Source organism: Gymnoscopelus braueri (assembly GCF_963280865.1).
Source record: "Gymnoscopelus braueri genome assembly, chromosome: 21".
NCBI classification, from domain to species: domain Eukaryota; kingdom Metazoa; phylum Chordata; class Actinopteri; order Myctophiformes; family Myctophidae; genus Gymnoscopelus; species Gymnoscopelus braueri.
The window spans coordinates 44,950,281-44,978,008 of record NC_137623.1 but is presented as its reverse complement, the minus strand read 5'-3'; the positions used below and the strand labels follow the sequence as shown (position 1 = coordinate 44,978,008).

The 27,728-nt window shown below is 41.7% G+C and overlaps 1 protein-coding gene across 1 annotated transcript; it reads right to left on the bottom strand.

Annotated features, from left to right (window-relative positions):
- On the bottom strand, positions 1-27,275 carry dap (death-associated protein). Its single transcript, XM_080417715.1, has 4 exons — positions 27,086-27,275; positions 23,033-23,141; positions 9,659-9,701; positions 1-2,457 (listed from the first exon to the last, which is right to left on the bottom strand). The coding sequence occupies exons 1-4, from the start codon at positions 27,138-27,140 to the stop codon at positions 2,341-2,343; spliced, it is 324 nt and encodes a 107-aa protein (XP_080273841.1). The 5' UTR covers positions 27,141-27,275; the 3' UTR covers positions 1-2,340.
- Positions 27,276-27,728: the final 453 nt, after the last annotated feature.

Here is a 27,728-nt window from a genome sequence, read left to right as displayed (position 1 = left end):
TGACTCTTCCATGATAAATCTTTATTCACCATTACAACCACACCTAATACCTATAAGTCCACTCACTGACAAAAGATTTGTACACTTTGAACCATTTACTCAAGAAAACTGAGTTAAGCAAAAACAAAAATAATAAAACTATTCTTTATTCCTTCTTTTTAAACTCTATTAAATACACAGGCAATTACTCCTTGGCAAAAGGTATATAATTTATATATTTTTTCTCTACGTCTTTCTTTCCTCTTGGACACCTGAACATTGATTAGTGTTGCAATTAACGACACTTGAGTGGTAAGGAGGTGGGTGATTAAGGAGAGAGGGTGTGTGTGTGTGTGTCTAAAATGAATAATTGGCATGCTAATTTTGTTCTAGAAAATGGGGGGTGGAATGCTTGTCAGAGTTGCTATGGTAACCTGAGGTTTCTTTTCAGTTAACTTGTTGGTTCACAACACACCGAATCCTAATTTATCCATGGTTGCATACCGAAAATAGCAGATCTACAAACTCAGGGCGACGTGCAGTGAGCTTGTAGATCGTCTATATTCAATCCGCGCCACTTGTGCGCAACCCAAGTACAAATCAGGATTTGGTAGTGGCAGGTGATTGGCTAATATGAACCTTCATTATGCTGCCATTGGTTCTTATATTCTAATGCCTATAGACTATTGATTGGCTCTTTTGGTCTGTGCAGAGATACTTGTGTGGTAGAGGGCGGGAGCTTGGGGCTCATCACTCTCAGGTGATTGGCTGGTTGTTTGGATGGATTGATTGACGTTTTCTGTGGTCCAATGGGGAGGGTCAGTGTATCGCTGTAGGGGTGGGGTCAAGCGTCCCCACCCAATCACACACATCTAAGATCAGTTTCCATTTCTTTTCACCCCAGAATGGAGTGACATAATGCATTATTAAGTTCAGTTGTGTTATAAGCTGTTACGCATAATTATAAACATTTATAAAGAGTGTTATGAAGCCTTATTAGTGCATTATAATGCATTATAAATGGGATTATAAAGCATTATAGACCCAACCTTTAAGTCAAGTGTCACCCGGTAGTTATAATGTGCTGTTCTGCGGAGCATTATGACCAGCACTTACTTCATGAACCTTGTTATGCATGATTATAAACATTTTGACGTGTGTCATAATGCCTTATAATGCATTACAGACCCAAACTTAATATACAGTCTTACAATTTTTCTTTCCATCTTTTAAACACCCCAAGAAGCCTTGATTTCAGGGAGATTTTGTTCTGTCGCATTCCTGAATGAAGAATCCAAAAATGAAGAGGATATTATTTTGATGCATTCAAGGAAAACGAGCTTGCCACAGAGAGCCAGGAGTTTGGACCCCCAAAGAATTTTTCATTTGGCCCGGTGAACATATTTTATACCAGAACCCCTGGCATAAAATATAGCTGATCTACAAGCTCACAATGCATCACAAAGCGACACATAGTGAGCTTGTAGATCTGCTACTTAGGCGAGGGTTGAAGTACGGGTCAGAATGTTTTTTTGTGACAATCTTTTGATATAGTTTGGCTTAACAGCAGCAAAAAATATATCAAAAGTCATTTACAAAAACAACTCACAGTGAAACCAAGTGCTGGAGGTTATGAATAAAGATTGTTTTGATATTAATTTGTCTGTTGTTAAACTTGGACCCCTATTTTCTTAAATTCATCGAATATTCTCTTAATTTTTGTGTTCTTCATTCAAGAACCTGACAAAAACTAAACGAAAAAATCTCCATGAATTCTAGGCTACATGGTGTTACTAACTGATAGAAAAAAATATTTGGGTGTCAAGTACACCTTTAAAGCCACATTTCTGTCGTAGGTACGAAAGCATAACTGATTGTCAAGCTAACAATGCTAACGAGTAAACATTTAAGCATTATAGTACAGCCAGCGCCAGCAGAGAATGTAAAAGGTGGAATGCTGTCATCGATACGAACGTCCTCATGCAATTCCTTTACAACGTTGATGTCAACTGGCTAAAAACTCGTTATAATAAACCGTTCTTTTCGAGGAACCCCATTACTCTGAGAGTGCACAAAATCGTTCCAGTCATGCACTCCCAGAGTTACAGACCCCCATAAGGAGTCCAATTTGGAACGCCCTCAACGAACACATGAGGGTAACGGGACCCTCAGGATAATAAAAAAAAGGAAAAAAAAGAACCTTGAACTCAGATGTGTATGTGTGGTCGGGGGTCTTTAAAGCGTGGTCCGTCCTCAGCGTTTTGCGTGGAAGGCTCAGCCGGCGTGACGTCGGCTGAGCCGTGGTGGTGGCTGGCCGCGCCGTGGTGTTGGCGTGGCGTGCGGGGGCGGGGCGGCTAGCTCTCACTTGCGCGGCTGGTGGATGTGGCCGCCGTGCTGGCTGGGGGGCATCTTGCAGCAGGAAGGCTGGGGCTTCTGGTGGGCCACCTGGGCAGCCGCGGGGGTGAAGTCCTTGTCCCCCTGGAGAGAGAGAGAGAGAGATAAGATAGCAGGGTGCACGATTAAATCGGTTATCGTTATTTGTATCGGTAATAACGGCATTGACTCATTGACTGCCAATGAGGGGATTTCTTGTTATTTCACTCCAAGGCTCAGACCGCCAATAACAAGATTCTCGTCATGTGGCGTTTTCAGTGGTTTACCATAGAAGGTCTTCCGCAGCCTGTGAATGATCATGAGGATGATGATGAAGAGTACACCCAGAAATCACGCGATCACAACAAAATGAAGCTGGTTTCGTTTAGTATTACAGGATTAAAAAATATATATTTTCTCTGCTTTCTGTTGCTTTTTGGCAAAAACAAGCCACAATCAACTGCCCACAACTATGGAATGGATTATCGCGACGGCACGCCTTTTCCCCTGATTCACAGAGACCCCCTACGTCTTTTGAGGCCATCGCCGGCTGGATCCTTGTGAAGAATAACATTCTATGATTTTTCATAAGTTAGTAAACGCGCTCGAAATCGCTGCCAAGGGCAGCTATAGACGATGTTTTAACTCTGGCAGTTAGAGTTAAAAATGGCAATATCAATGTCGAAACAATATTTCATTTTACGTGGTTGAACGTGAAGATGGAAACAGGCTTTTGTGATCATGAAGGCTGCTGATTGGAATCTGTGTTTTCTGGAAAAGCTTTCAAAAGCAGTGGTTCTCAAACTTTTTCATGTCAAGGACCCCCAAAATGATATGCATTTGGCTGCGGACCCCCATCTCAAAATTTTGTTCCAGGGACCCCCAGAAGCAAACATTTGAGTTACAAATGTTTGCTTTAAAATATATATATTCAAAGATTTGCAAAAAAGCACATCTACAAGCTCATAGCGCGGCACTCGGTGCCGCGCTATGAGCTTGTAGATGTGCTATTTTTGAATAGCCAAAGTATAAAGTGGTTAAAATGATTGAGATGCTATATTAACACATTTTGCTGGGGACCCCCTGGAACCCCCCCAAGGACCCCACTTTGAGAACCAATGTTCAAAAGGGTCGACAAGAAAAGATTCAGACCCCTGGTCTAGTGATGCCAGGCTAACCGGAGACAGGTTCCAGACAGAGAGGTAGCCATGTTTACAGCCAGCCAGGAGACGAAGAGCAAAACATGTAAATCTGTGCTCAGCTATGGATCATCACATTGTGACACCGGCCGCATTGAGAACTGTAGACCTAATACGCATGCATAATAACGTTAGCTGCAATACAGGATTTATCGCACTGCTAAGATGTTGGCCTCTTTGTGTTTGTGTGTGTGTGTGTGTGTGTGTGTGTGTGTCAGTGGTGTAAAGTAACTAAGTACATTCACTCAAGTACAATTTTGAGGTATTTTTTACTTTACTGGAGAACTTCCAATAGTTTTACTTCTACTCCACTACATCTCAAAGGCAAATATTGTACTTTTACTCCACTATAATTATTTGAAAACTTTAGTTACTTTGTAGATTTGGATTATTATTACAAAACCACTCCAGACCTATGTATGTATTTGTATGTATGTATGTATACGCACACACACACTTTGGCAATTGGAAAATAGCCGATCTACAAGCTCACAACGCGTCACTTTTGCGAGTAAAAAAATGTGAGTACTTGTATTGAGCGTTTGTACTTGTATTGCTATACTTGTGAGGGCCAAATGTGTGTGTGTGTGTGTGTGTGTGTGTGTGTGTGTGTACACAATACATGCTACAGCATTCTAAATCCTTTGCGATAAATAAAACGGTGACAATGGGGGAAATCCCCCTAAAGCGGGTTGGACTAACGGCGTCCGTGTACTTTGCGGTCTGACCGAGCAGTCTCTCTGTGACCTCCGCTCTGCTCATTCCATTCCAACGTTTAACCACAATCTCTTTATTCACAAGAAGAAATCACAATAGCCGCCCGCCACAAAACACTCATTTAAATAACATCCATATCCATTCTAATCCCATCAAAGCATTTGGCTTGGTTCCCATTTTATCAAAAGGAGAGAGAGAGAGAGAGAGAGAATTTGTATGCACGTGTTAACGGTGCTGAAAGAAGTACTCAGATATTTTTACTTAAAGTTGTACTAGGTAACTTTTTCAAAAAAACTGCAGTTAAATTGTATATATTTTGTGAATGGCAAATGTTTCACAACACCCACTGCATGAATTTCACCCCCGAAAGCCTTTTCTATTATAATGATCCGAACCCAAGATATCATTATCTGAAGATTTGCAGCTCCATCCACTCCTTGTTTAACTTATAACTGAAAAAGGCTGTATCTTCCTAAGCACTTTTTTTTTACTTAAAAAAAAAAAAAAAAAAAACGCACTGACCAGAAATAGCCAGAAATAATTTGGGCACTCAATGAGTTAAGTAACATTGTCAATACAGGACTTGTACTTGTTTTTCACTAGACAAAAGCGCTACTGAACGGTGAACGTGAACAAATTATTTGAACGGATCATTGCATGAACGAAATCGTTCATTCACTGAAATGAACGTTTTTTTCCCCCACCACTAGGAAATGCATCGTCTGTTAAACTAAAGAGCTGGAGAGACAAGGAGACTCCTGTTACTGAACGAACACTCAAGAGCAATGAGTACTAATAGAGAATATAGGATTCGAACCCACAACCTCAGCGGTGGTCGGCAGGAACTTTACCACTGCGCCACCCTCCACTCTCTGCTTGCTCTCGTATGGTAATACAAGTACACACAAACGCACACAGCAGATTAGGGTCAAGCAAGGATGGGCTGGGCGATTTTGTGTATGTCTGTGTAAAACCCTCCATCTGGCTTCCCTAGGTATCAGACATTATGAATCTGCCATCAATCATCATTCATAATGTACAGAATGCTGTACTAATAACGTTCCGCAACATTAATAAACAGAAAGCCAGAATGAGGCTGCAGCTAATTAGCCGTAATGAAAAATCATAATGAAATAAAAGCGTGATGTTGCATCAAAAGTATGAAATCTCTAGATGCTAATCCATTTACAATCATTAAGGCTAGATAATGAGGAAGAGGTGCAATCCTTGTGAGCTTGTAAATCGGATATTTTCATGAAACGTTCACCCCGGATGCTAGGGTGCATGCTAGGGGTGATGGGTTCAAGTGGTTTAAAGCAGTAGTTTTGTATTGTATTGTAATGTATTTGTGTGTAAAAAAAAACAAGCTAAATTATTCCAAATCTGCACAGTACGTAACATTCACTTTTCATAGCCGTACTTTGGATTGGAATAGATATATCAGATTAGACTGCAGTTTAGTGATCCCAAAGGGACAAATGTACTCGTTATAATACAGCAGCAAAGATACATAATAAGTTTACAGGCAGCCGTGTCTGTCTGTCTGTCGCAGGAACAGCCCACCCTCCCGTCATGTGTAAGGGGGGCTTGAACGAAAGCGCGAACGTAACAGTTTCAGGAAGTGAACGAGTTTGTTCCTGTTCGTGGTTCTTTTGAACGAATCCATCATGAACGACCCATCACTAGCATTTTCAGGTCAAGGTACCAATTTTATCTATTCAGGAGATAACTTGCACAGGATACAGGATAAGCAAGTGAAATTGAAAGTGATGACACAATGAGCAGAGGAAATTTTAACGGTAACTCTATAAAAACTGAACCTGATGAATGTGTACTCTCTCCTGAATTGCTGATGTTGGCAACCTACCTAAAAATATATTTTCCGTTTATTAAAGAGCTGGAGAGTTCTCTGTTACTGAACAAACACTCTATAGCAGGGGTCTTCAACCTTTTCAGGCCAGGGACCCCCAAACTGATGGGGTGATGGAGCAGGGACCCCCTACCTACCTCGTAGGGTAGGGGGTAGGCTACCACATATTAATATATATCGTATATTTATGTATAAAATTGAGTTTTATATGTATAAACATGAAAAAATGGTTGCCTGCTCCTACGCACAGGTTGTCCCAGTAGGTGTGCAAAAGGACCTCGTTGTCTTTTCTCTTCAAAATATGTATAAACATACCATGTTATTGTGCATTCAATACTAAGCTATTCAAATATGTCATGTTATGTTTAAAGACAAATTGACATTTTTTGAAAAAATTAAAATAAAAACAAGTTTTTAAAAACAAAAATATTGTTTAAATCAAACAACAATTTCGCGGACCCCCTGCAGTACCTCCACGGACCCCCTAGGGGTCGCGGACCCCCTGTTGAAGACCTCTGCTCTATAGCAATGATTACCATCAGAATATAGTGCTATAACCTTTTAACAAAAAAAAACATTTGTTTTAACCAAAAGATATCACTTGCACTGCCTTTTAACCCATTAAGACCTGGAACGCATCTGTGTCACTTTAGATTTCTTTGGCTATTCAAAAATAGCAGATATACAAGCTCATAGCACGGCACCGAGTGCTATGAGCTTGTAGATCTGCTATTTTTGAAAAATCTTGAAAAAAAATGTTTTAGATTTTTTTTCAAAAAGCCGTTATAGGATTTAGAAAACATTTTTAAGAATCGCCTCTTAATGGGTTAAATTAACACTTGAAGATGTAACAGTGTACTGTAGATTGGAGTCCCAGAGACCCACACATAAAGAGATAGAATACACACACAGACTGGCGCGCGCACACACACACACACACACGTTAAGTTGTTTCGATTAGCCCCCTTTGTGAGTTTATTTTTTTGGGTGGAAGCCTGTGGCTTTGATGGTGTGATAAGGTGGAAATGGGAAGACAGCAGGATAAATGGGATCTCTGCCGCTGTGTCCATATCAGCACAAATCTCACACTATCTGCGCACACACACACACACAACCCTGCAGGGCAGGCTGACCCTCTCAAGGACACTTTTCCAGGTGCACATGCGCACACACACACACACACACACACACACACACACACAGTGTGATGTTGCTAGGCTTTCAATGTAATTGGTCCTGGGACTCAATGGGTGGTCTATTAGATGGGTCCCGGTGACATCTTATGAGTCCCAGGGAAAGCCAACGAGTCCTAATAGAATGTGTCATTTTTAACAAAATGTAGCGTGTATGCGTTTGATCTTATATGATTATATTCATGTCTGAAAGAAATAAACAAAATTCCAAATCTGACAACTTTAAAATCTGTTAAATAAAAGTATATGCAACCATAGAACAGTAGACTATTTAAAGTAAATGGCATCAAAATAAAGTCATGCAAATTAAATACTTAGTGGCATTTATGGTGGCAACAATCACTATGTTTTAAATTTACAAGAAAGGTCGATTTAGGCGACTGCCCACGGCAAAAAGACATTCACGTTTCAGCTCCAGGTGTTATACTAAAAAGTGTGACCCATAAATTCAGCTCACAGCACAGCTCACGGCACAGACACGTTGCTCCAGGTGTTATACTCAATCAAACGTGTGACCTATATAACCTACAAAAGAGTCTGCACAAAATGGCGGTGTCTCTTTTTCTATCGTGTTTTTTAGGTAATTTCTATGTGAATGTTCACATAACGTAGGATAAAGTAGTGCAAAATGTCGGTGGATTATTATTATTTTTTACCACAATGTTTCTTAACATGGAATATGTTGTTGACAACTGTAGAATGCTTCTTTTCTTAACAATATGAGTCAGAGACGCAGGACGCAGGCCTATCAGCATCACCGCAATGACATAACAAAACAAACAGCAGCGTTCAGACTTTGACCGGCATCAGCTGACATTTGTGACACATATTGGAACTGTCAAACAGGTTCACACTCACAGCCAATTTGAGATTGGCTAAATCAAATAAAACCATGCCTAACTATGTCCACTTGTCCAGTACAATCTAAATCAATCTAACTATGCCAAACTATGTCCTGTACAGGTCCATTATGGCTCCAGAGCAGTGGTTCTTAAACCTTTCTGTATTTAATTTATTTAAAATCCATTCTCCTCCGACCTGGCCTCAAGATAAGACTTGAGGCCAGAGCAGGAATTTCACGGCGGCCACGGCTCTCGGTGCTTCTCAGTTTGGCCGTGTGCCCCTCGAAAAAAAGACATGCCCCACGGCCACAGTGGCCTTAATGCTCTGCCTGTTTTCTCCTTAGCACTATATCGCCCTGTCAATATGTTTTTTGCCACCTTTGTGAGGCTTTTTTTCCCCCGGGTGGAAGCCTGTGGCTTTGATGGTGTGATAAGGTGTAAATGGGAAGACAGCAGGATAAATGGGATCTCTGTGGTTGAGATTCTAAATTCTTATTGGACAAAATCAAGTGAAAGGTAATTAAAATGACACAGATGCTTTCCTAGTTTTAATGGGTTGAGAAGAATCAAGAAGGTGTATTTGCCACTGCTCATATAGGTAAAAGCAGTGAAAACCATGCTTAACTGAATAATGACCACATGAACGTGTTGATGTTCAAATTAACCTAGACTAGAGGGTATATATATATATATAGCACAACTGAACCGAGGGAAATTCAAATGTATTAGACCCGGTCTCTAGACCAGTGGTTCTCAAAGTGGGGTGCGGGGACCCCCAGGGGTCCCCAGCTAAATTTGTTAATACAGCATCACAATCATTTTAACCACTCTATCCATATTCTATACGTCGGCGATCAAAAAAAACCAACTAGCCGATATACAAGCTCACAGCTCGTCACTTCGTGCCGCGCTTTTGAATTTTTCCAACAGAAATCTTCTCTTCTGGGGGTCCGTGGCCAAATGCATATCAATCTGGGGGTCCTTTGTTTGAGAACCACTACTACTAGACCAGTGGTTCTCAAGGTGGTCCCTTACCTAAAGGACCCTTATAGAGGGTATGCGTGTGACATCATCATCAAACCAGGAAGTTATGCAGGAATGGCTACTGAGTGTCAAAAAAATACTTTCTGGCCTTGACAGCCCATGCAGCCAAACAGAAAAGTCATATCTGATTGCATTAAACAATGTTAAACTCACTTTGCATGTTGCTTTGCCACTCGATGTGCCATTCACTTTAAGCATGCGCATACCCTCTATTACCAAGTCTGTAATTCTGACTACTACTGAGTACTTGTTGTTTACCTCTGTTCTCTCTCTCCATCTGTCTCTCTTTCAGTCAGTAAACAGCCTCTGCCTTCTTCCCCTGTGGACTCCATGTCCCACAATCCCCTGCTACTAAGTAGAGAGAGTGTGTGTGTGTGTGTGTGTGTGTGTGTGTGTGTGTGTGTGTGTGTGTGTGTGTGTGTGTGTGTGTCTCTCTCTTACCTTTGTAACCACTCCAGAAACAATGACAGTGGGCTTTGGAGGACTGCAAAAAAAGGACAGGAAAGAGAGAGGGGGAAACAGGGAGAGACAGGCATGTTAATATTTGTGTCAAAACCAGTCATTTTTCGATTCGAGTCAATTTGAATGATAATATAACATTAATACATGATGTGTGTTTTCATACCGATAAATAGGAACTTAATACTCGTGGGCCCTGATCCAGAAAAAGGTTGAGAACCACTGTGCTATAGGCCTGTTTCAGTGTGTGTGTGTGTGTGTGTTTGTTTCAGTGTGTGTGTACGTGCAGCCGTCCAGACATTGTACAAGAGACCTCTGGAAACTCAGGGATGTTTCCTGCTAAAACACCAACTTCCCTGCTGTCACACACACACACACACACACACACACACACACAGGACCTGCCAGCTGCTTAAATGGTCCCATTCATCGTGACCAACGCTGGGGGACATCCTATAAACTAGGAAAAAAGAAAAGAGATGAGAAAGCTAGACCTGAGAGGAGCAGGTAATAAGGACAGAGAGGTGGGGACATGGTGACCGGAATGAGGAGGCACAGGAGATGTGTGGAAGAGAGAGAGAGACGAGAGAGAGAGAGACAGACACAGAGACAGAGACAGAGAGAGAGAAAGAGCGAGAGAAAGAGAGAACGAATAGAGTGTGAGAGAGAGCGAGAGGAAGGAGTGAAGCAGAGGTGTGAAGAGAGGGTGAGGTAGAGAGAGAGAGAGGATGATAACAGGTATCCAAAAATAATAATAAATCGCATCGCGAGACTGAAATGTCATTTTAACGTTCGCACATCTGCTGCCGTTTTTATAACGCTGGATATGTTTTCCAGCTGCACAAGAAGCATTTCTGTTTATCCACTGCTGTTTATGTTTTAATCATGCACCTTATCTATGTTGGACTTTGTATATATCGCTGCTGTCGGGCAGAAACCTTGTATTTCCATCCATATCATGTCACACAAAATGAGTGAAAATAGCCGATCTAAAAGTTCACAACGTTGTGAACTTGTAGATCGGCTTAGAGTTCTCAAATTCTGCCTGAACCCGACCCCTACCCAACGTTTTCGGGGCCGGGCCTAAAATGTATGCTAATTAGTAAAAAATATATTAAACTATTACCCCCAAAAAACTGCCCCTAGCGGCCGAACGGTAAGGCCGACGGAAATGGCAGTGGATGCATTGGAAGCAGCTTAAAGTGAACTTTACTCAGTTCGTCGCCGTCTGACCGTCATAGTCCGCGTAATCTTAAAAAAACTGGCGAAAATGGCCAGAACATCGAAAATCGGCGAAAGTGGGCGTTTAAGATGTTTTGACCATTATCTCTCATCTCTCTTATCCAGTCTGCTCAGTTCAAAGCTTGTTGGATGCCACAAGAATGTCACATCAAAGCAGTGTGCTTATTTCCAAAACATTTTAATAATAAAGTTAAAGTGGTTAAGTGTGTCTGTGGGTTTTAAAATAATAAACAAATGAAAAGTATTAACAATGAAGAGCATTGGAACACAGTTTCTTTTTTTTCCCCCATTTCCTGAAAAGTAACAAGTCTTGGACATACGAGGTGTCCACCCGACAGCGACGTTACCGTTGTCGCTGCAACTGTCACAACAGCGCCGGGTGGATAGTAAGCAGCTACTCCAGTTTTCACACAAAGTTTAACCCATTCGATCCGGGAACACATCTGTGTCACTTTAGATTTCTTTGGCTGTACAAAAATAGCAGATCTACAAGCTCATAGCACAGCACCGAGTGCCGCTCTATGAGCTTTTAGATCTGCTATTTTGGAAAAATAGTTAAAATTTGAATATATTTTACAAATTTTTGAACATTTTTTGGGGAAAAAACGTATGTTGCTATATCAGTGGTTCTCCAGCTTTTCCATGTCAATGACCACCCAAAATGAGAAGTATTTGGCCGCAGACCCCCACCTCAAAATATGTTGTTCCAGGGACCCCCAAGAAGCGCAGATCGGAGTTAAAAATGTCGCTTTAAAACATATACATATATATATATATATATATATATATTTTTTTTTTAGATTTGCACAAAATTTCAAGATTTAAAAAAAAATGCAGATCTACAAGCTCATAGCACTTGGTGCCGCGCTATGAGCTTGTAGGTCTGCAATTTTTTTTAATAGCCAAATAAATCTTAAATGCTGGATGCGTTCCCGGTCTTAATGGGTTAAATAACAAGACAAGTGGGGGACCCCATACAGTTTGAGTGCACCGGGCGCTGTGCACCGCTGGGGATCTATTCATAACACTGAGCCTTAGCAGAGCCTCGTGCTGGGCTGTCACCACTTTATCTGTGTGCTGAGTGCAGGGAAAAAGTGGAAAATCCTCGCTGTCGGGTGGAAAACTTGTACGTCCAAAACCATTACTTTTCAGAAAAATGGAACAAGGCATCACATTGCGACACGTGCTTGACACTCTTGTACGACAAGGTAGGGCATCAAAATCTACATGAGCTAGATTAAGTCTATGACTTGGTTATTGGTTCTAAATATCGTTTTTCAATATCATTTCGGTTAATTGCCCAGCCATAGGCCCCAATACCAGACTCTCTGTATGAGGAGAGAGAGAGACAGACAGACAGACAGAAGGCAGACATTATGATTCAATGAATGACACAGATTAGCCTGTGGTTTTGAAAGCTATTTAATGGCTCTACCATGACTGTGCTAAACAGGCTCTGTATTCTGTCACTGAAGGGATGGAGAGAGGAATGGTGTGAGAGGAGAGCGAGAGAGTGAGTGAGTGAGTGAGTGAGTGAGTGAGTGAGTGAGTGAGTGAGAGAGAGAGAATACAACCACCTTAAGGACTACTAATCGTATATTCCTGACCTTTGACATAGAACTACTTTGGTTTACATACAAACAGAGCAACTGAACACATCTGAAAATCTGCTGCTGTTGTGTGTTCCATTTTGAATACTATTGAAAGATTCCTGCCATTTGTCTAGAACAAGTGACTGCAAAAATCCTGGGGAAAGAATTGCTGCCATTCGTTTCAAAAAGCTCTGTTCCCAGCTACCCCTGCCTACATGTGTACTTACATATAACTATTCCTAACGGCAAATAAAACACGTTTGTGTATAAGCTGGTTTTTCCCCAGGTGCAATGTGTCTGTGACACTCTGTTTACACATTCATGTATTCCCTTTAATTGTGCATACATGTGTTAGTTTTCAATTGTTTTTACACATGACACATGCTTTGGCAATGTAAGCATAGTATGTTTTCTCATGACGATAAAGCTCTTTTGAACTGAATTGAGAGAGAGCGAGAGAGAAAACCACAGATAATTTGCCCAGAATTCCGGTATAAGTATAACAGAAAGGGAGAAGTTACCACTTCTTCTGGGGGAACAGAAAGAATGTGTAGTTTTGGCTGCAAAATATGTCAATTTCTGTCACACAAGAAAATGTTATGTTGTTTATGTCATAATTGTAATTGTGCTTTGGCAACACTTGCCAAATGTCATGCCAATAAAACCTGTTGAATTTAATTTAATTGAGAGAGAGATAATCAGTACTGTGCAGTGGTGGAAGAAGTACTCAGATATTTTACTCAAGTAAAAGTCTCAATACCACAATATAAAAATACTCTGTTACAAGTAAAAGGCCCGTGTTCAAAATGATACTTGAGTAAAAGTACAAAAGTATTGGCATCAAAATATGGGGGTGGGAGTGTGCAGAGACAAAAGCAACCTGCAGGGGGCTCCAGCAAGCTACATGGAACGTAGAGAGGGAGTAATGAGAGGAGATAAGAGAGGGAACTGGAACTGTTTATATCAAGAACCTAATTAAACAGTCGGATGATTTGCATAAATCATACATTTATATTTGTCATCTGGTGGACATTTATTATCAATAGTATCCGTCGTTGTAATTTTTCCTTTTCTTATTTGAAGGCCAGGAATGTCTCACACATAAATAAGTAATGTACACACACCAGTGGTGTAAAATAACTAAGTACATTTACTCAAGTACTGCACTTAAGTGCAATTTTGAGTGCACTTTCCAATTTCCAGTACTTTTACTTCTACTTTAATAACTAGTTACTTTTAAGATTTTGATTATTATTACAAAACATACATTAACCACTTCAGCCCTATATACATTTCGGCCATTTGAAAATAGCCGATCTACAAGCACAATGCGTCGCGACGCGACGCATTGTGAGCTGAAATGGGACATTCTGCATAATGAGTACTTTTACTTGTGGTACTTCAAGTACATTTTGATGCCAATACTTTTGTACTTTTACTCAAGTAAATATTGAATTCCGGACTTTTACTTGTAACAGAGTATTTCTACATTGCAGTATTGATACTTTTACTTAAGTAAAGAATGTGAGTACTTTTTCCACCACTGCGTATAGTAATGTACACACACACACACACACTTTAAATTCCCACTCCACCCATGTCTCTGCTTCAGCAGAGCAGAAAGTGTGTTGCCTCGGGAGATGTTTACCGTTGTCGCGGTAACAGATGCTAGTCACCTGTGATCTGCTCTTAATTAGCTACCTCAGGTACAGAGCAACAACTGCTGAAGGAATGATACATTATGATACATTGTTGCTGTTGCATTGGAAACCTAGTATGTCAAAAATACTTTACTTTTCAGGAAGGGAAAACAAAAAAAAAGAAGAACCTGTGTTCCAATGGGTCCAATGTAGTTATTATTTAGTCTCAAGGTCTTCTTAACTCTTTCATTGGTTCAATATTTATCTTTGTACACCTTTTTCTCCCCAATTTTCGTCGTTATGCCAATTAATTCCTCCCTACACACATTTATCCACGTTGTCACTGCTGTATACTACTGACTCACCTGAAAGTGAGGAGCCCCCACCGGGAGGACGTCAGAGCAGGGGTCTTCAACGTTTTCAGCCCAAGGACCCCCTAGCTGAGACAGAGATGAAGCAGGGACCCCCTCTATATTGTGTAGGCCTACAATTGTGTTTCAGATTAAACTCGTTTTTTTTTTACCGTTCTTTTTTCCCTCTACACCTATTTGCCAAAAATAGCCGATCTACGAGCTTGTAGATCTGCTATTTTTGGCTAAAGTTCTCCTCAAAAAAGGTAAAAAGAAAAAATCATATCACACAAAGATTTGGCGGACCCCCTGTAGTAGCTCTGAGGACCCCCTAGGGGTCCCGGACCCTCTGTTGAAGACCCCTGCGTTAGAGCCTTTGCCCAACACTCCCTGCTGACAGGTGCCCCCCCCCCCCCCCCCCAGCCCATAGGAGTGACAAATACCACCCTCCTCGCCAACACGGGCCGATTGTGTTCGGATGCACCGCTGCGGTATCGAACCCCCAGCCTCCGTGGTTGTGGGCAGGAACTTTACCACTGGGTTCGTTGATAATATCGTTGCTGTCGGGCAGAAACAACTTACAGTATCTCCATATTCTAACTTTTGGTGTTTTTTCCTAAATTAACGCCCAGAAGCATCAAAAGCAGCAGACCGTTTTGGACATGTGAGGTTTCTACCCAACAGACGATATATTTGAGCACATATCGACTTCTTGTGAAGCAGTTTATACAGTAGGTGAACTATGTAGGCAACACAAGGCATCGGCCAGTTTAGGCTGGACTCTAAATGGACACATTAATCACCAATAAGAACAAACCACTTCACAATAGCAATGTTGGGGTGACTACGGAGATAATCCATTTCCTGAAAACTAAGGGTTATGGACATACAAGGTTTTCACCAGACAGCGACGACGTACAAGATGAATCACTGACTGCATTCACCCGTCAGTCAGTGCTCCCACAATGAGGCTGGATGACTGCACTGCATTAGTGAACGCTAAGAAAATCTTTCTCTCTCTGTCAAGTATGTTTTACTATACTTGTGAGGACATCAACATTTTTGGATAGTGATTTTATGAACAACATTTTTTTTATACATTTTGCCATTTTTTATCATAGGCCTAAAGCATCTCTACAACCTCACAACGTGATGTTATAGATCAGCTATTTTTCAGGGTATGACACTGGCACGCAATTTAAGTACAAATCATGTTAACGCTTAATTCCAACCCTTAAACATAACCTCTAAATGTCTAATGCTAACCTGAATCTTTTCGTATCTCTAAAAATCCCATTTAGACCTGAGGCCGATTCTAAAAACGCCTTCTAAATCCTGCCTTAAGTTTTCTGAAAAAACTTCAAACATCTATTCAAACATTTAAAAAAAAATATGTTGCTATATACTGTACATAGCAACAACAACCCCAAAAGAGGTTCCCGGATTGAAAGGTAGTTCTGTATAGGGGTTCCCGGTCTACAATCTTTCTTGTGAGGACCAGGAAAACGGTCCTCACGTCCATTTCTCAAATTCTAGTATACTTGTGCGGACATTGGGTCCTCACAAGTATGGTAATACAAACACACACACACACACACACACACACACACACACACACTGACAGGTATGTATGGATACATTTTGACGTTGGCAGCAGTCAGTGGAGCGTTCAGGAGGCAGGTGTCAGGAGAACAACCCGTCTCCCACAACCAGTCAATCCTGGATCTGATTTACCATGATGGACGTTTTCAAGAGGGAGAGAGACAGACAGGGTTACAGTGAGGAGAGAGAGAGAGAGACAGACATGGTTACAGTGAGGAGGAGAGAGACAGACATGGTTACAGTGAGGAGGAGAGAGAGACAGACAGGTGATGAAAGGATAGGAAGGTATAGGCATTACAGCAAAGAGAGAATTGTGATAAAAAAAACAAGGAAAGAGGTAATGGAGAGGATGAGTATCACGAGGAGAGAGAGGAAGAATCGACCCATTGTCAGCCTTCTGATTGGTCCCTTACTGACTAACCAGCTGGCTCTTTCTGCCTTGTTCATCCCTGGTTCTGCCTCATGACTGTTTATGTGGAATTTGCTAAAACATTTATAAACATAATTTATGCCCAGTCACTATACTGCACCTGAGATGGTCCTTTTTACTGAGACCAAGTTTAAAATAAGAATTGAATACACTGAATATCAATACGAAGCAACTGAAAACCCAGTTATTTCAATGTTACTTTTCAGCCGTTGCCGGCAGTGCAGAGGCTGCGCATCCTCTCGTCTCTAGTAAAAATACACTTTCGCTACCCACCAAAACAAAGACGGTTTTAAGATGTTGAAAGCCTAGTACTTTCCTTAGTGGGAACACTCAGAGCCCTCCCAACTCACATCTAAAATACACAGCTCGAGCCCGGCTCGAAGACTTTTTATTTATTTATTATTATTAATAATGTTCGAGCGTGCGCTTTCACTGCTGCGCGCAGCAGCTGCACTCTCAGCTGCGCTCTGATAAAAAAACAAAGCCACAAGAAGTCAAGAACACACACATCACACAAAAAAAGTAAGAAATCGTCCTCCAGCCACCGTTGGGAATGATCTTACGTCCTCGCAGCATAATTCCACACACTTCTGGTGACTTGGGATTTTGCATTGTAGCTGGCACTGGCTTGGAAAGAAAATCAGGCATTGATAACTGCCAGCTTGCCGCGTATGGTTACCAAACCGTCCCGTAAAATACGGAATCGTCCCGGTTTTTGGAAACTAAAAGACGCGTTCCATATTGAACTGATACGGGACGCACTTTGTGAATGTGAATGACGGGGCGATTTATTTAAGAAATGGCAGTGATTCTGCTGTCCTGCTCCCACTCTGCTCTCTCTCCCCCTCTCGTTGCGGTGTGTGTGACTGTCAGGGAGCTTTGGGAGTTGGGTGTCTGGAAAAGCCCTCAGACACGACCAATGAGAGTTAGCGCTTTCAGTGTTGCTAAGATACGGTCTCTGCCCCATAGACTGTAGGGTGCTGCCTCACACACACAGCCCCTCCATTCAAGCTATAGCGCACATGCTGAGACAAAATGTTTACCTTATTAATATAATGGGGTCTGTGAGTCCGAGCCCGGCCCTGGGCCCGGCGGTCAAATACAGAAACGGCTGGGCCCTGGTCGGGTCCCGACGGGCATGCAGGGCTCCAGTCTGCATGCTGATGCCTGCAGTATCCAACGTGCTAGAAAAAAGTGCTGGATCGGACTACTGGAATGGAGTGCTTGGATCGGAGCGTTTGGATCGGTCTTTTTCACTGCAAACGGATCCACGTCTAATCTGAACCAGGTTTTTTTGGCTGATATCGAGCCGATATCCGATCTGAAAATCGGATCGTGGCATCCCTAATCCTAGGGGGAAACACTGAATAACAATACTTTTCTAAAGTAAATAAATACATACGGTACAGACTGAGACTGTACTTAGTTACTGTCCGCCACAACAGTATAGTATGTTTCTTATGGAAAGAGACCTTGGTCTCAGGAGTCTCTCTTCATAAAGGTTTTACATAAACACACAATACATACGTCTGACATTGACCAGAACTCTTGTCCACAACTTTTGGGGAAAAAACATGAATGAGCCAAAATTCAAGGATCACTTACAAAGTGAAAGTATGCTTACTATGCTCGGAATGCCAGTATTATTTATTATTGTCAGTAATAAAAAAGGTAAAACCTCATTAAATAAATAATATAAGTAAATGGTGCATTTTTAGCACCTTTATCCAAAGCGCTTTAGAATGTGCCTTACATTCACACACCGATGGCAAAGGAAACCATGCAAGGCAGTGTAGGCACCAACCTGCTCACCACCAGGAGCTTAATTTTGAAAACATGTTCCAATGTTCAATGCCAAAAACTAATTGTTAGGCGCAATTATTAGTATGACAGTTCTTCGTAAAGCAGATTGTCATGATCGTGACAGCCCAACTTGCAACACAAGTGTGCTGTGTGCAGTCTGTCTCTTAGAACATTGGTTCTCAAAGTGGGGTCCGGGGACCCCTAGGGGTCCTTGAGGGAGTTCCGGGGGGTCCCCAGCTAAATGATGGATAGTTAGGAACCAAATGGACCCTTATGGGTCCGTAACTCTGAGAGTGTACAAACGGAACCAAATGGACCCGTCATTTGTACACTCTCAGAGTTAAATTAACATTGACTTTACAATATAAATTGGGGTCCCAGAGATAGAAATGCCATTAAATGGGGGTCCGTAGCCCTAATGAATGTCAAACTGGAGGTCCTTGAAATTGAAATGGTTGAGAATCACTGCTAGAGAGGTAAAAATCTTCTCTTCTCTTCCCTGGCATATCTTTTCAAATGGGGGTCTGTGGGGCACGGGCTAATAAGGGTCAATTTGGGGGTCCTTGACATGAAAAGGTTTGAGAACCACGGTCTTAGAACACCTCCTCTGCAGCAGTGATAGTACGTTTGTCTTTAGCATAGCAGAGGCAGTCATGGAGATATTATTTTTTTGGAGGTATAAATTATGACTCAATATCCCACAAAGCATTGCGGGGGGAAAAAATGAGGAAATACATGTTCTCTCAAGCTGGGATCCCAGCCACACCCATGGCAACACTCCAACACACAGGAAACAACATACAGTACAGCTCTCCCTCTCCCTCTCGCTCTCTTTTGCACGCTTGCTCTCTCTCTCTCTCTCTCCAATTCAAAGGGCTTTATTGGCAAGAGAAAACATGTTTGCATTGCCAAAGCAAAGGTGGAACAAAACCATAAAAACATGGCCCGGATCGCTGGCTTAGCCGTCCGGGCACTTAGGCTCTAACATAGCCTGACAGCGCGTCGCAGGTTCGAGTCCCGTTCCCGTTCCCGACGACCTTTGCTGCTCGTCTCTCCCCATCTCGCGCTCTCCCTCTTTCCTGTCCATCTTCACTTAAGGTGGTTGTATGCTCTCCCTCTCTCTCTCTAGCCTTGACCCTGGAAAACTAGGCCAACCTTGTGAGAGCTTTTTGTTCTCATTATCTGCCTATCTTCACCTTCCACTTCTAGGTCTCCTGCTTTGTCTTTTCTGTTGTTAGATCCAAAGAAAAGAGCAGGGGATCAAGTACAAACTAAATGGCTTTTACAGTCATTTGATACTACAGTACTCTACCGTGACTTACAGCCAGAGACAGAATGTATGTTTTATAAAGGGCCCCAACAACAAGCCATGCTAGAGGAGGAACATGCAATGTAATAATTTAGCTTAGTGTGTTTGCGTGGACAGGACTCCTTCAGCACTAGGGAAGGGGACCGTCCATTTAAAATAAATCTATTTCTATCCACTTATCGATCCTGATTAGATTCCTTATTGATCCCACTATTGATCCTTTTCTATTATTGGTAGTTGGTTCTAATCTGGGGCCCTCTGTCACTTTCATTAACCACTTGAACCCCAGCCCCCCCCCCCCTGTTTTGGGGAAAACATTTGTCAGAAATAGCAGATCTACAAGCTCACAGAAGAGATTTGGTGTAGAACAGCTTCAACTGACAAACATTGATGTAAAATGCGAGTCGTTAAATTCATGTTCCCTGTTTTTTTTTACCGGTAGTTGGCAAGAAATTCAACAGAAGCTTTATTATAACGACATGTTTGACTTCAATGACATGACTCTCGGCTCTTGAGACATAACATCACGTCCCGCTAGAATCAATAGGACAATTGATAAGCCAAAGCGATATTGATTTACAATTCTGAACAACTTTGGAATCAATTCCACACACAGGAACAAAACATTCTATATTCCCAGTACACACACACACACACACACACACACACACACACACACACACACACACCCCCCCCCATGGGAACTAGCCACCTGCAGGGCCCAGTGCTTTTAGAGTAAAATAAGTGGAGGAGACCTCACAAGTACACAAAGACCATGTTAAACACAAACACCCATTATCTTATTCATGATTGAGACACAACGACAAAAACACTGTGACAATAACTTTACCACACGATGCCTTCAACAAGAAATAATAATAATTATTATTTATTTTATATATATTTTTAAGGTGCAGTAAGTGAGATTAATGATAAAAGATACCTGCACACATGTTTTAAAGCACAAAAAAACTCTGATCTGTGCTTCTGGGGGGTCCCTGGAACAACATATTTTGAGATGGGGGTCCATGGTCACATACAATGATGTTACAGGGACCCCCCCCCCCCCCCCCAGAAGCAAAGATTTGAGTTACAAATGTTCGCTTTAAAAAAATATTCAAAGATTTGCACAAAATTTAATGTTCACGATTTTTCAAAAATAGCAGATATACAAGCTCATAGCGCGGCACCGAGTGCCGCACTATGAGCTTGTATATCTGCTATTTCCCAGATTGCTATTTCCCAGATTGAATGGGTTAATGTGATAATGTGAAGCAACGTTTGCGTCGTGAGAACCTTTCTCAGGCATGCCACACGACCAAAACGTTGCTTCACATTAAATAACCTCTCTATGAACGTGCAAGTGGCAGACAGTGTGCGGGTATCTTTTATCATGGATCTCATCTACTGTTTGTCATCTACGCACCAAAGTAACTCATCTGGGTGTGCGGAAGTTCTTTTTCACTAAAAAAGGTGCAGTAGGTGAATTTATTTAGTTAAAATAAGTGATTTCAGCACTATAGTCTGATCGTACTCATTGCTACAGAGTGTTTGTTCAGTAACAGGAGTCTCCCTGTCTTGCCAGCTTTTTAATACACATAAAAATACATTTTGAGGTCGGGATACAATTTTATTCAATCAGGAGAGAGAATTCATACAGGATACAGGCTAAGTGGAAATGGAAGTGGTGACAAAAAAACATGGACACATTTTCAACTGGGACACTATTATAAAAAATAAAGCTGATAAATGGTACTCTCTCCCTGATTGGCTGAAATTGGCAACCCACCTGAAAATAGATTTCCTGTTCATTAAAGAGCTGGGGAGACGGGGGTTGTAGTGGAATAAAAAGGTACAACATTTTCCTCTGAAATGTAGTGGAGTACAAGCAAAAGTATATTTGCTCAAGTAGCCTACAGTACATAAGTAGTGTACAAGTACTTAGTTGCTTTCCACCACTGAAGAAACATGGCTGATTAGGGGTTGTTTAGAGGTAATGCTGCAATTACAGTAATTATGTTGTTTAGACAATTAAAGGGCAAGACCACTTTGGTAGAGGTTTGGGTTGTGTAGTTACCTTGCCATGATGTAACTCCAAAGGTGGGCAAGAAATAAAAAATAATTGCTCCATTGATTAGAAATTGATAATTCAAAATATGCTCCTCATTGACTTACATTGTACGGTAAAACAGCTCTCAAAGTCACTCTTTTAGCAAAAAAACGAACGCAAACAAAGTTGATTCAGACAATATAGAACATCACCAAACCCAGTACTGTTTTTTTTTTTAATAAAAATGTCAACTTCCTGTTGATTTTGCCATTTTTAATAAGTAGAAAACCCGGACTGGATCGGCGGATCCGGATCCAGATCTTCAAATAGTTAAATCAACAGGAAGTTGACATTTTTATTAAAAAAACAAACTGGGTTTGGTGATGCTCTATATTGCCTGAATCAACTTTTTTGGGTTCATTTACGTGCTAAAAGAGTGACTTTGAGAGCTGTTTTACCGTACAATGTAAGTCAATGAGGAGCATATTTTGAATTATCAATTTCTAATCAAAGGAGCAATTATTTTTGACTTCTTGCCCACCTTTGGAGTTACATCATGGCAAGGTAACTACACAACCCAAACCTCTACCAAAGTGGTCTTACCCTTTAAGCAGCATGGCAGACATCACATGACAATTGCCATGGACTGACACTACATCATTCTACGTGTGTGTGTGTGTGTGTGTGTGTGTGTGTGTGTGTGTGTGTGTGTGTGTGTGCGCACGCATGCACATCAGCAGCGCTCAGTTTTGCACCACATATCTAGGACAAACTCCCATTAAACTACAGGTCTGCAACAACTCCGCTATTCCTGCAATAACGTGTCAGTGTTTCTTTTGCTTGTTTTATGTAAAAGCACATTGAATTGTACTGGCGTTGAGATGTGCTCTACAAATAAACGCCTTGCCAAACTCGATGACAGATGATAGTGGGCCGCTAGATTGTAGAGGTGGTCCTGATCTGAACTGTCCACGTGTAAACACAACACAAGCTGTTGCAACAAGGTTCACTGTCACTTCTTTGTGTGTGTGTGTACTTGTGAGGGCCAAATGTCCGCAAGTATAGCAGAATTTCAGAAATAGACATTGTGAGGACAATTTTCCAGGTCCTCACAAGAGATACGGTTGTTTTATGGTTTATGCATACAAATAAAAATAACCTCATTTGGGATTATGCCTTATAGTTGGATGCCTGTGTCATGCACCAAAAATAGCCGATCTGCAAGCTCACGATACAGTGTTTTGTGAGGTTGTAGATCGGCTATTGTCGGCTTTAGGGTTTAAGTGTGTGTGTGTGTGTGTGTGTGTGTGTGTGTGTGTGTGTGTGTGTGTCCAGTACCTGCTGCTGGTCTCGTATTCCTCGTCATCGTTGTCCTCTTTGACGGGTGGGGGGGGTTCTGGTGCAGTCGGCTGGTGTTTCTGCACTATCCTCATGCCTCCTGCCTTCACTATAACACAAGTAGGGATATTCACAATCAATACACTGTTGATTCATCTATCATTAACCCATTAAGACTGCCAAAATAATCTGTCATTCTAGATTTTAGCTATAACCATTATTTTATACTTTGGCTATCCAAAAATAGCAGATCTACAAGCTCACAGCACGTCACTTCGTGCCGTGCTGCCAGCTTGTAGATCTGCTATTTTTGAAAAATCTCAAAGATGTGCGCAAATCTTTGAATATTTTTAAAGTGAAAATGTTTTACTCAAATCTTTGCTTCTGGGACTCCCTGGACTCCCTGGGACAAAACATTTTGAGATGGGGGTCCGCGGCCAAATACATATCTACAAATGTTTTCTAAATCCTAATATTATGTTGCTATATCAGTGGTGCTCCAACTTTTTTCATGTCAAGGACCCCCAAAAATGTATTTGGCCGCGGAACCCCATCTCAAAATATGTTGTTCCAGGGACCCCCAGAAGCAGATCTACAAGCTCATAGCGCGCAACACACACACACACACTTGGAGCTCACAAAACAAAACCACAATAGTTGACATGCTTAGTAGGTCACATCCCTACCCTCACCTCACCCATCTATTCATATGATAGCAACGTGGTGTAACCTTAATTCTCATTATTAACCACATGAACCCCGCCTTGCAATGCGTCCCACACCTGGGGGCAAAAGTTCAATGAAAATAGCGGAAATATGAGGCAACAACGTGTCACGCTGCAACTTTATTGTCACATAGAAAGGTTTGTAGATCGGTAACTTATTTTCTCCATTTCTGAAATTGGATAAAGTTATTAAGGGTACTGGTGTGTGTGTTTTTTCTTATCTTTATATATACAGGATGGTCACCCCATTTAATCCCAGGGCTCCAGACTAACCTTTTAGTTGGTTGCACGGGTGTGCCCAACCTTTTCAGGTGCACCGGCATATACTGTAATTGAGGTGCACCCACACACACACACACAGACAGACCGACTAAATGTAAGGTGCACTGGTGCGGTCAGTGAAAAGTTTTAGTAACACTGGACAGATGTTTGGGTGCATGTGCGCTAAAAATGGCTGCACTCAGGAGCCAAGATCACGTAGATCAGCTATTTTTGACAAAAGCAAATCACAAATCGTTGCTTCTGGAGGTCCCTGCCTCCTGGCACAAAATATTTTGAGACAGGGGTCCTTGGCCAAATACATATCATTTTGGAGCTCTGACTCCTTGACATGAAAAGGTTTGAGAACCACATATATGTAAAAAATGACAGGTTAGTGCAGGGCATGTCCTGCCAGCATGGATCATAGGGTTCTCTCTCTTATCTTAGTAGTGATTATCTTACAGTGCTGGCCTACTTTAGCTATGTCCACGTACACCTTATCTGTTATCAAAGCACATGTAGACAACCTGCAACACAGAGAGACGCCGTGTTAGGCCTGCTAGTTAGAACCACCTGATAGCTAGTGTGCAAACATTTAGACATTTAAGAACTGCGTGGGGCGTGACCACAAACATGCTGCGATCCATGTTCTGTCGCTACAGCTCACACAGGTTTTGCGAGGACATCAACTAACTATTTTATGACAGGGATTTTATGAATGCCACTTTTCTTTTGCCATTCCTAACCTGGAGCGCAAAGACTAAAGACAAAAATAGCCGATCATGTACAAGCTAACAGATTGGCTATTTTTGGTGCATGGTGTGGGCATGTAAGGTAAGCCTTGCCAAGCCATGAGGCCCATAGGGGCAGGAGCCTATCTCCCGTTTCTGTAGTGTGAGGCAGCTTGATGTACAAGACAAGTACACCTCCTCTAGACATGACATTAGTATGTCGCAGGGACATACCAATCCAACCCTTGATGCTGGGTGCCAAGCAGGGAGGCATTGGGTCCCATTTTTAAAGTCTTTGATATGACTCGGCCAGGGATCGAACCCCGACCTCCCAATCTCAGGGTCCAGGCGGACACCCTAACCACAAGGCCACTGAGCTGATATGGGCATGTGACCAAGTATAAATCAGACATAACTCCAACCATAAACCCTTAACCTAACCTGCATTTTTCCTAATTGTATGCCTAACTCCCCCAAAAAAGTCACAATAACTATTTCTCAAATTGTACTACACTTGTGGTCCTCACAGCATCAGTAAGACCACACCCACACACCCACCCACACACACACACACACACACACGCTTCAGCAAGTGCAGAGAAATTACACATTCACCAATTATGTCCAATAATATCTGCAACAAATAAGAAATAACATGCAAATGCCAATCATCATGACCACATGCATGTGGCGCCATCACGTCATGTGTGGCTTCGGTGGTCATGTAGGGTTTTAATGGAGTTTTCTACTGTAAATGTCTTAGCACTTGAACCCTAATATATGTCGGCTATTTGAAAATAGCTTATCTACAAGCTCACAACACATAGTGAGCACAAATCTTGTATTGGGGGTACCCTGGCATTAAATATTTTCAGATGGCGGTCCGCGGCCAAATACATATTGATGTGGGGGTCCTTGATATGAAAAAGTTTGAAAACACTAATGTCTATTTACACATGTGTGAATCTGTGTTAACATGTCTGCCTCTTGGCCCAGTGCACACTTGCAAAAAGAGACTTGGATCTGTTTAGCCTACTGGTTAAAATAAAAGGTTAACTGCAGGTTTAAAAACACAGGCCAATATCTGTGACAAATCACCTGCAATGCTATGTGGTCACGACTCCCACTATGTGTCAACCACATGGTTTAAAGCTAAATAGAATCGCATGGCTGAAAACTGTTGTTAGGCCATGTCCCAATCTGTGATTTGTGAAACTGAGTGTTTCCTAAACAATCAGCAAAATATGTAGAATTAATTTATGATGTTTCGTTTGTTCATATCGTTTTAAATCTATGTTCTACACCCCAGTTGAAGAAATAGCAGATTGAGGCTTGCTTGCTTTTATGAAATATCTGAGACCATTAAGGTATAGCTAGTTTGACCAATTCAACTCTTCAATATAATCTGTTGCTAGTTTGAACACTTCTACTCTTTCAGTTTCATCTTAAAATAACTAATAACCAAAAATAGCAGATCTACAAACTTGTAGATCTGCTATTTTCGGTCCACGACATGATTCCACGAAAGAATCCAAATGACTGAAATCATGTCGTGGCGACATGAGATCACTTTAATCCATGCAACCATCATGCAATCAAACAATCAAATGTTACCGTCACAATAAGTCACAACACAAATAGAGGTGTAAGCCTACAAGCTAGATAAAACTCTTGTGTATGCAAGGCTTTCATCATGTCACGTTGTCACGGTATTAATATGTGTGACTGAAATCAAACATACAGGCCACGTTTATGAAGGTTTGGTAAACATTAGCCCGCTCTGATACGTGACTGTCAGTCATGGATGAACTTCACCTGTTATTTTTACACTTTCTCCCTTTTTGCTCCATACATCTACATAAACGTTCAGATTTCAAATATAAAGTGCTTACCTCATGGCCACGGATGTTACAATTATGTACGGGCTCTCAAAAGTACCCGTATCCTCCATATTGTTCAATAAAAAACATTTTAATCCAATCGGTGGCCATTCTTTTTATTTTCTCCATACGCTTTCAACCACGCAACCCTATTGGTTGGGAGGTGTATTGCACCTTCTGATACATTATAACTATGCGAAAATGGCCACCTGTCAGATTAAAATGCTTTTTATTGAACAATACGGAAGATACGGGTACTTCTGAGGACCCGTACATAATTGTAACATCCGTGGCCATGGGGTACGCACTTTATATTTGGAATCTGAACGTTTATGAAGATGTACGGGACAAGACGGGAGAAAGTCCAAACACCAGGTTGAAGTTCATACATGACTAGACGACCGTCGTGTGGATCCGTGGCTACTAGGTAAATATCAAACATAAATGTTTCTATACCTGCAGGTGCGTGTCCTGCCTTGGTCTCCATCTTGTCGCTGGGCGGTGATGACATGTCTGACAACACAGTGATCTATAGATCAACAGATCGATCTGTTCAGTGGGATCTGGTTGTTGTAAGTATAAGTATTGATAGTAGAAGTGATCGTAGCGTCTCTCTCTCTCTCGTCAACGTGGCTTTTTCCTGAATGTTGTTTGGGCATGGATGCGTGATGACGTCACGGCACAGATGCGTGGGGACGTTAGTGACGTCGGCTTAGACCAGTGGTTCTCAACTTGTGGGTCGGAACCACCAGGGGTCCCCACAAGATTTTTTGGGGAGGGGGGGGTTACCCAGATGACAGTGACTAGTGTCAATTTAAGGACTTTCAAAACCTTTTTAATACCAAAAAAATAAAAAATAAAAGAAAGACCATTAAAGTAATCAACAAACTAATTGTCAAATAATATAAGAAAGAGGCAAAAATTGTGGAAAATAGCCGATCTACAAGCTCACAACGCCTCCCAACGCAGACAGTTCATTGTTATTTTGGGGGGGATCGCGGCCTGAAAAAGTTAAGAACCCCCTCACCTGGGAGAAGCTGGCCAGACTCTTTAACATCCCGGACCCTGGCTGCCCGAGATGCAGCCAGACCCCAGCTTC